This window comes from Apis mellifera, linkage group LG11, assembly GCF_003254395.2.
Source record: "Apis mellifera strain DH4 linkage group LG11, Amel_HAv3.1, whole genome shotgun sequence".
Classification (NCBI taxonomy): Eukaryota; Metazoa; Arthropoda; class Insecta; order Hymenoptera; family Apidae; genus Apis; species Apis mellifera.
This window is the reverse complement of record NC_037648.1, coordinates 12873181-12885281: the sequence shown is the minus strand read 5'-3', so window position 1 is coordinate 12885281 and position 12101 is coordinate 12873181. Positions and strand designations below refer to the sequence as shown.

General features: G+C 40.4%; 1 protein-coding gene across 2 annotated transcripts; it reads left to right on the top strand.

Moving 5' to 3' along the window:
• Nucleotides 1–1396: 1396 nt before the first annotated feature.
• LOC410337 (venom dipeptidylpeptidase IV) lies at nt 1397–11815 on the top strand. 2 transcript variants are annotated; one of them, NM_001126243.2, is given in 13 exon segments: nt 1397–1532; nt 4778–4847; nt 5363–5604; nt 6271–6345; nt 6417–6469; nt 6774–6970; nt 7088–7257; nt 7527–7627; nt 8992–9455; nt 9528–9810; nt 10016–10210; nt 10278–10438; nt 10531–11332. In NM_001126243.2, coding segments are annotated over 13 exon segments (2340 nt in total). In that variant the 5' UTR covers nt 1397–1514; the 3' UTR covers nt 10842–11332.
• The last annotated feature ends 286 nt before the right edge of the window (nt 11816–12101 follow it).

The following is a 12101-nucleotide window of genomic DNA, read 5'->3' as shown; positions in this document are numbered from 1 at the left end:
CGTTGAAAGATGCGTGTTTGACTTGGCGATTCCGCCCGCGCAGACTTTGCTCCACAAAGGTTGCACTCACGTGGCATTGACCTAACGAGCTATCTCGTACGCGATGCGTCCTCGCCACGACCACCTACGCTCTTTATCTACACGGGCGATAGATAGACCGGCCTCTTATCACTCTCGTAAATAACTAATTGGAGCAAAATATGCGGAACTCGATCGAAAACGAAATTATCGCTTCTTTTTCTTCTCCCTCAAGAATACAACAACAACAACAACCGAATATACGGTGTCTTCGCCCGAAGAAACTTTCGCGAGATTTCCCCTTTTAACGGGATTTTCTCTAAAATTCTGTCTACTCGCAGAAGACGAGTTTCGAGATTGTTTTCAAACGAAGAAGAAGAAGAATACGTGTATCGTATATCCAACGATAAAATGGAAGTAATTTTCCATAAGCTTAGCAATTGAAAGATTAACTACATGTAGCGTTCAAACTGTACGACACGAATCACGTCACCATTATCACGTCACCGAAAGCTTCCTCTTCCTTCGCGTAATTCGGAAATGGAAATTAAATTTCTTTCTAACAGCACCGGTTTGAAACGTTTTTCGATCGATTTTTTTTATCTTTCAACCGGAACAGATAATCCACCGAATTGCCATTTTTTTTTTTTTTTTCCTTTAGAATTACGCAAGAGACGCGTGACGGCAATTCACGCGATAATTTCAAGTGCAATTTTATCTTTTCTTCGTCGAATCGAATGTTCAACGTTCGAAGAATTCTCCTCGACGGGTTTATCGACAGGTTGGCCCGTGTTGTGCAGGGATTATATATAGCCTATATAAAAAGAACCGTGAACCGTTCACCTGGCGCGCATGGGGGTTACGTACTCGCGGCACGTTTCACTCGATCGTGTTAATCCGATTTTCGATCTCCCTTCAATTCTCCCTCTCCGTTCCCTCTTTTTTTCTTCCTTCTTTTTTCAATCCAATCCTTTCGACTCTCCTTGACGGATAACCGAATTTTTTTTTTTAAAATCGATATCGATTATATATGGAAGGGGAAGAGATTACGGTTGTTTTGTTCGAAGAGGAACTAAGTCGATATTGTCAAGCAAGGAGGAGATAAGGAGCAGATAAAAAGGGAGATAGGATGGATATTGTTCAAGAAGATTAATAAACAAGATGTTGGAGAAATGTAAAATAATTTTCGCAACAATCCTCTTCTCCTCGTTTGTCGAACGAGGAAGGAGAAGGATTTCCTTAAAATGATCGAGGAATGGAGGGGGAGGCTAGAAAACGGGAAAACACCAAGATATCGCGTTGTGCCCCGTGTTCGTTGGCCGGTCGGAGGTGGGAGTGATCGCCGCCTCCGGCACGTCGGAAAACTACGTGATGGATCAGTCGGTGTTGGACGTAACCGTGCCATCCATCGTGGCATCCGTCCATCTCTCGATCTTAACCGGAAAACGGTGCGGCAAGGGCGAGGGAACGACGAACACCGCTGCCACGTGGTCGCCATGCCGTCGAACGTAAGGGTAAGGTTTCATCAGGACAAGAGAGCAGTGTATGCCTCTCCCTTGTCAATGGTGGTCTCTGATCCAATTTTTCCCCTTCTTATTATTGTAAAATTATTCTTGTATAATTCTTAAACGAAGTTGGAAGGGAGATTAGGAGCAGGAATAAAATTATTCTTGTATAATTCTTAAATTCGAAGTTGGAAGGGAGATTAGGAGCAAGAGTAAAATTATTCTTGTATAATTCTTAAATTCGAAATTGGAAGAGAGATTAGGAGGAGGAATAAGAAAATTTGTTTGGAATGGAAGATTTTTTTTTTCTTAGAGAAAGGGTTTTTGGAAAGTTGAAGTTGTTGAGAGTTGTTTGTCAATGTAGATAGATATTTGGAAGAGAGATTAGGAGGAGGAATAAGAAAATTAGTTTGGAATTGAAATTAGTTATTCTTGTATAATTCTTAAATTCGAAGTTGGAAGAGAGATTAGGAGCAAGAGTAAAATTATTCTTGTATAATTCTTAAATTCGAAGTTGGAAGGGAGATTAGGAGCAGGAGTAAAATTATTCTTGTATAATTCTTAAATTCGAAGGGAGATTAGGAGGAGGAATAAAATTATTCTTGTATAATTCTTAAATTCGAAATTGGAAGGGAGATTAGGAGGAGGAATAAGAAAATTAGTTTGGAATGGAAGATTTTTTTTTTCTTAGAGAAAGGGTTTTTGGAAAGTTGAAGTTGTTGAGAGTTGTTTGTCAATGTAGATAGATATTTGGAAGAGAGATTAGGAGGAGGAATAAGAAAATTAGTTTGGAATTGAAATTAGTTATTCTTGTATAATTCTTAAATTCGAAGTTGGAAGAGAGATTAGGAGCAAGAGTAAAATTATTCTTGTATAATTCTTAAATTCGAAGTTGGAAGGGAGATTAGGAGCAGGAGTAAAATTATTCTTGTATAATTCTTAAATTCGAAGGGAGATTAGGAGGAGGAATAAAATTATTCTTGTATAATTCTTAAATTCGAAATTGGAAGGGAGATTAGGAGGAGGAATAAGAAAATTAGTTTGGAATGGAAGATTTTTTTTTTCTTAGAGAAAGGGTTTTTGGAAAGTTGAAGTTGTTGAGAGTTGTTTGTCAATGTAGATAGATATTTGGAAGAGAGATTAGGAGGAGGAATAAGAAAATTAGTTTGGAATTGAAATTAGTTATTCTTGTATAATTCTTAAATTCGAAGTTGGAAGAGAGATTAGGAGCAAGAGTAAAATTATTCTTGTATAATTCTTAAATTCGAAGTTGGAAGGGAGATTAGGAGCAGGAGTAAAATTATTCTTGTATAATTCTTAAATTCGAAGGGAGATTAGGAGGAGGAATAAAATTATTCTTGTATAATTCTTAAATTCGAAATTGGAAGGGAGATTAGGAGGAGGAATAAGAAAATTAGTTTGGAATGGAAGATTTTTTTTTTCTTAGAGAAAGGGTTTTTGGAAAGTTGAAGTTGTTGAGAGTTGTTTGTCAATGTAGATAGATATTTGGAAGAGAGATTAGGAGGAGGAATAAGAAAATTTGTTTGGAATGGAAGATTTTTTTCTCTTAGAGAAAGAGTTTTTGGAAAGTTGAAGTTGTTTGTCGATTTGTAAGAAAGCGATAGATATCTATTTATTTTTATCGTTATCGTTCCGAGAGATAATTGTAAATGTGTATGTATCATACTCATCGATAAATTAGTTGTTACAAAGATCTGTTTACTCGTTTTTAGTTCGTTTTCTTTCGAGTCTCGTGACACGTGACAGCAATTTTATCTCTCGTTTCGAGCAGAGACGATGTTCAAAACGTGACGTTATTCGCGTTTAGCCGCGCAATAATCGTTGCTCTCTTTTTTTCGTCTTCATCGAGACGAGTAATCGGAGGATGACGTTTAATCCGACTTCGGATCCGGATATTTTAATTTTCACGGAGTTTCCGGACCGGTTCATCAAGTGGATCATTTGACGCGACCGATCCGATCGAATATTTCTCCGATCCACGGATATGTCGCTTCCCGATTTCGAAACGTGAAAATATATATATACATCACGAGATCGTGAGAGAGAAACTAAGCGCAGGAATTCGATGAGCCAGCGTGGAAGTGTTTTTCATCGAAAAGCGTTCTTCGAGGGGAACCCAGGAAAAGTGTTTTTCGTCTCGTGGCTGGAGAGAAGGCAACGAAAAGATGGAGGTTAACTTGTAAAATGTACAATTCGATCGTGTTGAATAATAGAATATTATTTTCTTTTTTTTCGAACCTGATTAAATATTAACGCATTTCATCGATTCGGATATTGGATCACGAAGAATTCATTTGAATTAAAACTCGACTCGAGTAAGAAAATACGAGTTTGTTTAATTTCAAGCCAGCCGTTCTCCCTCCTTTTTCATTAAGAGAAACTCGCCGAAAGATTGGAGCACGTGCGGATAACGTTTTCTATTCTATTTTTTAAACGTTTTTTATTTTTTTTGAAAATTCTTTATCACCGTAAAAATTTCAAACGTGTCTTTCGAAACTTTTAAACTTTTTATCGCGACAGTAACGATCGGGCATTAAACGGGGAATTCGAGTGAACATTTAACTTCTGACTCGAGCCTCTTCGAAGAAAATCGTAACATCTCCGATCTAAATAATAAACTCGAGTTTTTAACAAGGATCGATTATTATTCGAGGCATCGATCCTATCCCTTGAATGATTCGCAACAACAGTCGAAGACTTTCGACTTTTTGCGCGCAAGTCGACGATTTATCTCGCCAGCAACCAGTCTCTCGACCGGTTCTTCCTTCCTTCTTTTATACAATTTAACCAGTTTCCAATTCGCGATAACGTTGGATAAACGGGATCATCCTTGGCGACTATCGACTCCTCGAGTTTAAATTTACGGATATCGTAGAATATCGAAACGAGAGAAGAAGTGGATAAGAAAGTTATATCTTCAATAAGAAATACAACCATTGTATTAAACAATCACTTTCTTTTTAAATTTTACTCGTTCGAAGACAAATTTCTTTTCATTCTCTCGAATCATCTTCAATCACTTTTCTCTTCAATGAATTTAAAAATAGGAGAATCATCGAATAATCGTTGAGACGATTCTGCACTTTCGTTTCTCTCTTTCTCTCCTCCATTTCTCCCTTCTTCGACAAGATGCCACGAGGAAGAGGACCTTAGAAAGGATTCTCCTTTTTATATCTATATATATATTTGTATATTTTTTCTTCTCCAACTGAAGGGAGTGAAACGTTTCGCAGGTACTGGTGCAGCTGGCGCTGCTGCTGGTGGTGCACGGATCGCTGGTCGTCCTCGTTGCTGGAAAATCCGGTGAGTCTTCCGCTTCTTTGTCCCCGAGAGATAATCGCGCTGAGCCGCTTAGGGACCGGATGCCTCGAGACGCGTCCGGATGCCTCGCCGATTCGCCTCGAGATAATCGCGAGGATATCGTTTTCCTTAAACTTCTCCTCCTCGCTTTGAGGAGAGAAAAAAATTTGAATTAATCCAGAAACACCGTTTGACTTTGAGATTTACAAATTATTACGTACTTATAAATACTACCATAAATTATATATACTTTCGATGATAAATTATTCTCGCAATACCTGAATGTAAACATTGGTTGGAAGCGTGTAACAACGTAATACAGATCGAGTCACCACGTTATTGACCCAGTTACGGCTTAACGAATAATAAACTAAATTAATCAGTCCTCGTCTATCGCGAGAGAATCGACGGGGTTTCAGACGTACTTTGAACAATTATTATTCCATTTGCCTCGATACGAAGTGCTCGATTTCTTCCTCCATGTTTATTCGAAAACGAGAGAGTCTTCTTCTATTCAGTTCCACGAGTGATCGACCAGGACTTGGAGAGATACGAGCCCCTCGAAGAGGAGGATCATCGGAGTGCAAGGGTCCCTTTCAACCTGGAGGAGACTTACGATCAAAGTTTCCGGGCGAACAGTTTCAACGGCACCTGGAAAACGGACAGGGAAATCCTTTACTCGGACAACTACGTCGGCGATATCCGATTGTTCGACGTCACGACAGGATCGGGCACCGTTCTCCTCGATTCGTCCGTCACGGTGAGCCTTCATCGCAATTTTGCAAATTATTGTAGCGAGATTTCGAAATTGAAGAAACGATTTTCTCTTCGTTGGGGCGCGATAAATTTCAATCTCGAGAACAAACCGCTGGGAACGTCCTGCGGGAGGCAAACAACGGTTTGATTAATCGGCACGGAAATTCTCTCCGTCCAGCTTCTTAACTCGAGGGGAAACATCGGTGTCCATCCTCTCGGTGAATCAACAAATCTGTGAATTGTTGTTGATTTAAGAGACGCGTTGTTTGACATTTCTCCGTTTCGATTCCTCTCCGTCCCGTTCAACCGCATTCCGCGTTAAACGCTTTCTGACCTATTATGCAATCGGATGCAGACTTTTGAAAGAACCTCTTCCCCTTTTTACACGTGTACATTGTTCACGATTTGTCTATCAATTTGCAGATTTTTAGAATATTTTCTTATCTTGGAGAAATATTTACAGATAAAGTTTGTCATTCGAAATCATTCGATTTACTTCAAGATTTAAACGTGTGACTATATTCCGCCTATCAATTATATTATAATCGTTACATCGATTGTGAAATATAGATCCTCGGAATGTCTGCTTGCAAAATTCGTCCTCTCGAAATTTCGACAATTTTTAATGATAAATCGATGATTATTTCGTTTAACTCGATTAATGTTTCAGGCCGATTTCGACAAAGCGTCCGTGATGTTTTCCTTCGACAATTCCCACGTAGCTATCGGCCACGACTACGTGAACGTGAGTGATGACAATTTTCTTTCTCTCCTCTCTCTAAGAATATCTGATAACCTTTCCTCGACTTTTTCCAGGGGTTTCGATACTCGATACACCAAAAGTGCACCGTGTACAACATTAAATCCAGGTGAATTATCTACTTCTTTTACATTACCTTACCAATATTACGTGTATTGTTAAAGTCTCGCTGATAAATCAAATTTTTCGAAACAGTTATTCGTTGGCAATAACGATAATGTTAATGCCCCGATACACATAAATAATATATATATATATACGAATATAATAACCGAAAATATAAATGAAAAAAAACTCCTATCCGAATATTATGGATATAGAAAAATTGTTTATCTTCTCTTTCTTTCTTTCTTTCCCCTTTTTTTTTTTTTTTTTCTTCTTTTCCTTTTTTTTCTTTTTTACATATACCGCAGAACGTTCACGGATATCGCGAATGGCGATCGCATACCACTGTTCAAATGGTCGCCCACGAGGAACGCTTTGATTTACGTTCACAAGAACGATATCTATTATCAGGTGTTCTTCGAGGGTGGCAGCGACACTCGAAGGATAACGAACACCGGCGTCCCGGACATCGTTTTCAACGGGATACCCGACTGGGTTTACGAGGGTAAATCGAAAGCAACGATGGAAAAAAAGAAACGAGAAAGAGAAAGAGGGAAACAGTCGAATCCGTCCGATCGACGAGTAAGATCGATTATAATTAATCAACGATGATGATTTACAGAGGAAGTGCTGGGCTCCCCGGTCGCATTCTGGATCTCGCCCGACGGACGACACCTTGCTTTCGCCACGTTCAACGACACCAACGTCCGCGATATCGTGATATCTAAATACGGCTCCCCTGGAAACTCGAGGGATCAATATCCGAACGAGATCAGGATAAAATATCCGAAAGTAGATATCCTCTTCGCTTTGAACGCGAAAAAACGGAAGTTGGAGAGATGATCGTAACGAAGGAATTGAAAAGGGGGATTTTTATTAACTCCTCCTCCTCCAGTTTCACTTTTCCTTCCTTAGTTGTATACATAGTTGGATCCATGTCGCTCAATTTTCGCGTTTCATTTCCCTTTTTTCGCGGAGAAGAGAAGATACGCGTGGAAAGAGCGGGAAGATTTTTCAATTATCTTACTTTCTTTCTCTTTTTCTCCTTTCTCGAATTCTAGGCGGGCACCACGAACCCATTCGTGTCCCTGAGCGTGATCGACTTGCACGATCCCTCCTCGAAATTGATCGATCTTCCGCCGCCTGTCGATGTCGTTGGAGCGTGAGTATATACACACAAAAGTCACAAAGATCTGAATTGACTCGTTCCATTTTTCCCCTCGTTTTATATTTTGTCAAATTTATTTGGGTTGGCAACTAAGTAATTGCGGATTTTTTTTTAGAAAGTCAAAGACAATTTTTTCATGGAATTAAATAAGTTTATTCCGCAATGCGTTGCCCGTTTTGATCAATGACCTTTTGCCATCTTTCAGGCAGCATCGTAATCCCACGTTCATAAAACTTGTGGTTTTTATTAGCAAAAAACTGAATGAGGTACGATTTGATATCATCATTATTAATTGAAATTTTTACCATTCAAGGAGTTTTGTAAAGATCGAAACAAAAAGTAATCGGAAAATAATCCCAACCAAGCTCCAATAATTTTTGCCGAGTGACCAAAGATGCGTGTGGCCTTGCATCGTCACGATGGAATGCAACACCTTTTCGATTTGTCAATTCGGGCCGCTTTTCTTCAACTGCATTCTTTAATTTTGTTAGTTGTTCAATGTAGACAACAGAATTGATCGTTGTAATCCTTTGTAATCCCACCAAACTGATAACAAAACCTTCTTTCGACGAATACCAGCTTTTGATGTTGTTTGAGCTGGTTCACGTGGCCTGCTCCACCATCTTTTCCGCTTGATATTGTTGCAAACAACCCATTTTTCATCGCCAGTTATCGGTCGTTTTAAAAATGGATCGTTTTCATTACGTTTCTTTAGCAAATCGCAGCTGTCAATGCGTTGCGTTAAATGCTTTTCTTTCAGTTCGCGAGGAACCCATGTATCGAGTTTTCGAACATAGCCAAATTGTTTTAAGTGGTTTTCGATGCATGTACGCGATACATGAAGCTTCTCTGCAATCTAACGAGTTGTACCGTGACGATCCGAATCGATTATCGCTTCGATTAGGTCGTCATCAACTTCAACTGGACGACCAGAGCGTTTTTCGTCTTCGAGTGAAAAATCACCAGAACGAAATTTGTCGAACCAATTTTGACACTGCCGTTCTTTTAAGGCGCATAACTTTTTGCGAGCTTGCGACGCGTTTTTCCCTTTGCGAAAATAAAAAAGCAAAATACGACGATAATGTTCCTTTTGATTTTCCATTTTTCAACGAATGCCAAAAAACTTTTTTTACCGATTGACATTACTGAATTACCAACTATCGAATAACAAAATGTGTTTTACATTTGGACTACGCCAGCAAACCTAAAGATTCAACTGAAGCCATCTATGAGTGAAATCCGCAATCACTTAATTGCCAACCCAATAATTTCAATATAAACTCGATGATAAATTTCGCTAGAGAAAGTTCAACCTTAAGATATTTCTAAAAAAATATTATCTCTATTCCTCTTCCCAGAGACAACGTTCTTTATACCGCGAACTGGAGGAGGGACGGCGAGATTGTTGCGACGTGGACGAACAGGGTGCAGAACAAGGCCCAATTAGTGCTGTACGACACGAAGGGTAACGCGAATAATATTTATTACGAGGAGGAGACGGAGGGTTGGCTTCGCATCCAACCACCCCTCTATCACGACCGATACGTGATCGTTGCGAAGCTTCAAGACTCGGGCACGAAGGCGGGACGGTTTCTCCACGCGACGAGGCTCGAGTACAGGAACGGCGCCCTGGTCGACGAGACGGATTTGACGCCTGGAACGTGCGAGGTTATCTCCCTGTTGCTCGTCGACCACGCCAGGGCCAGGCTCTATTACTTGGGCACCGAGCTCGGCAAACCATCCCACAAGAATCTCTACTCCGTCCAATTGAGCGGCAACGAGCCGCCCGTTTGCCTGTCGTGCGACGTCCTCACCCCCGAGGGTAAGACCCATCCTTCTCTCCAATTCTTCTGAATTCTATTTAATCACGGAGGGAGAATAATTTTAAAAACAGGGAATCGTTGCACCTACGCCTACGCCTACTTCTCGACCAACGGTTCTCATTACGCGTTGTACTGCGCCGGCCCAGACCCTGTCTTCATCGCGATAGTGAACGCGAATCACAGGCAGATCTCGATTTGGGAGGAGAACCGATCCCTTAGGCGCAAGTTGGCCGCCCGTACGCAGCCGATTGTCAAGAATTTCAACGTGAACGCGAACGGGTACACGAACAAGGTTAAGCTTTACCTGCCGCCCGACTTCGACGAGACGAAAAAGTATCCTCTGCTGATCAACGTGTGAGTTGTTTCATCAAATTTGAACGGATTATTTCTCGGTTTATCAATCGAGTCGAGCTGATAAACGCCTATTTCCTTCCTTCGAAGCCAAGTTTTCATTATTGTAAAAACGATCAAGATCTTCGAGCAAATTTGAACGAATTCAATTAATCGAGTTGATAAATAGGCTTGTTTCCTTCCAAGATTATTCTTCTTTTCTCCGCAGGTACGCAGGGCCGAACACTATCAGGATTACGGAGGAGGCTACGTACGGGTTCGAGTCGTACATAGTGACGAACAGGAGCGTAATTTATGGGCGCATCGACGGGCGTGGATCGGCGTACAAAGGGAGCAAGATGCTGTTCGAGATCTATCGCCGACTCGGCACCGTGGAGATCGAGGATCAGATTATTATCACCAGGTGGTTCATTTTGTATTCGCCATTTTATCCTTGATAAGTTAGATTGTAACGGAGTTGTATTGAGCAGAACGCTGCAGGAGAAGTACTCGTGGATCGATTCGAACAGGACGGGCATATGGGGTTGGAGTTACGGCGGTTTCTCGGCCGCCATGGTGCTGGCCACCGACGCCGAGTCGGTGTTCAAGTGCGGCATATCAGTCGCACCCGTCACCTCCTGGATTTATTACGGTAATTTCTCGTACAAAAATACCTTAAAAATATCTTCTTCCTGATATTAAAAGAATCGAAATTTCTTCTTTACCGCCGTATGGTTTTCTCAGATTCCTTGTACACGGAACGGTTCATGGGCCTGCCGACCCCGGAGGACAATCAGAGCGGTTACAACGACACGGACGTGAGCAGGAGGGTGGAGGGTATGCGAGGGAAAAAGTACATGCTGATACACGGGACAGCGGACGACAACGTGCACTACCAGCAAACCATGATGCTGAACAAGGCTTTGGTGAACAGCGACATAATGTTCCAGCAGCAGACGTACACGGACGAGGCGCACGCCCTCGGGAACGTCTTCCCCCATCTCTACCACACCATGGACCGATTCTGGGCCAATTGTCTGGGATACTCCCACTGATTCGTTCGGATGACCGATCATCCGACGAGAAATGGTGGATGCGTCCCCTTTAATCGACCATATCCCAACTCGAATCGATCGATTCACGTTCGAATTTTCGAGAATTTTTGAGAAAAAAAAAGGAAAAAGGATACGTTGGAATCAGAGATTCTCGATTCTCGATTCTGCGTTCGACGCAGAACGTGTAAGAAGTTGGCTTCAAAGGGGACGGTTGAATCGATACTTAAGAACGCTTAAGGATGCATTTCCGAGTGAGTGGAAAATGGATCGCGGATGGAAGACGTTGTATTTTTATTTTTTCCTATTTATTTCGTTCTTTAATCCTTACAATCGGCTCGTTCTATCAAAATTTGCGAAGAGAGAGGATTTTTATTACGGATACGGTAATTTTTTGTCGTCCGCCGAGATAAATCGTTAATAAATCCATCTTCTTTCAAGTAATTTATTGTTACTTGTTTTTTTTTTAAATTTAAACATTCTTTAATTGGAAAGTAACATTTTTGATGATATTTCTTTGATTTTCATTTTTCAGAAAAGATCGCGTAATTGATTAGATATTTCTCAAAGTGGAATTATTAATTAAAAGAAAAATTCCGAGGCACGATAAAAAACAGAGATCACGATCGATGATACTCGTTTTTCTCTTTACTTTCAATACGCTTTTTTGTTCGATGAACGAATCGAATGAACAAGCTGAAAGTGCATTCATCTAGAATTGAAGGATTTCAACCGGAAATTCGATTCATCGGTGACCATTTATTTTCTTTCTGTATCCACAGGGATTACAGACATTTTTTTTTTTTTTCCTCTTTCAATTATCACTCTTCACGCTCATTGAAAAACCATATTGCTCGAGATGGAATAAAAGAGTCGCGGAAAAACGTTAGAAATTTGATACGGGCAAAGTAGCATAGTTATCCTATCGAAAATTTACCTTACCTTCAAGACTCTTTCTTTTTATCCTCGTAAAAAAAGAAGAATCCCTTATTTACTTCCAACAGACTTTTCGGTATAATAATATGACGATTCAAAAAAATGTGATCGTTGATTTTTGTCCACGAAATATTCGGATTAAATCCCTTATCATAGTTTGATTACGATAAGAGGGGGTTGGGGAGAAAAATCGGAAAGAACAAAGCGGCTTGAAACGGATGAGGGGAAATATTGAGAGACAAATGATTTTATTATAACACGGGCTCGTTCTATTAATCGATGATTCTTTGTTGAATTTCTTGTTTGCACGCTCTTTGCCTTTTCCCC

What these genes read in the sequence shown, in the direction of transcription:
- LOC410337 (XM_026443541.1), top strand. An exon ending in CCTGTCGATGTCGTTGGAGC is followed by an intron (nt 7,628 to 8,991) that starts GTGAGTATATAC and finishes TCCTCTTCCCAG; the next exon opens with AGACAACGTTCTTTATACCG. An exon ending in TATCCTCTGCTGATCAACGT is followed by an intron (nt 9,811 to 10,015) that starts GTGAGTTGTTTC and finishes TTTTCTCCGCAG; the next exon opens with GTACGCAGGGCCGAACACTA.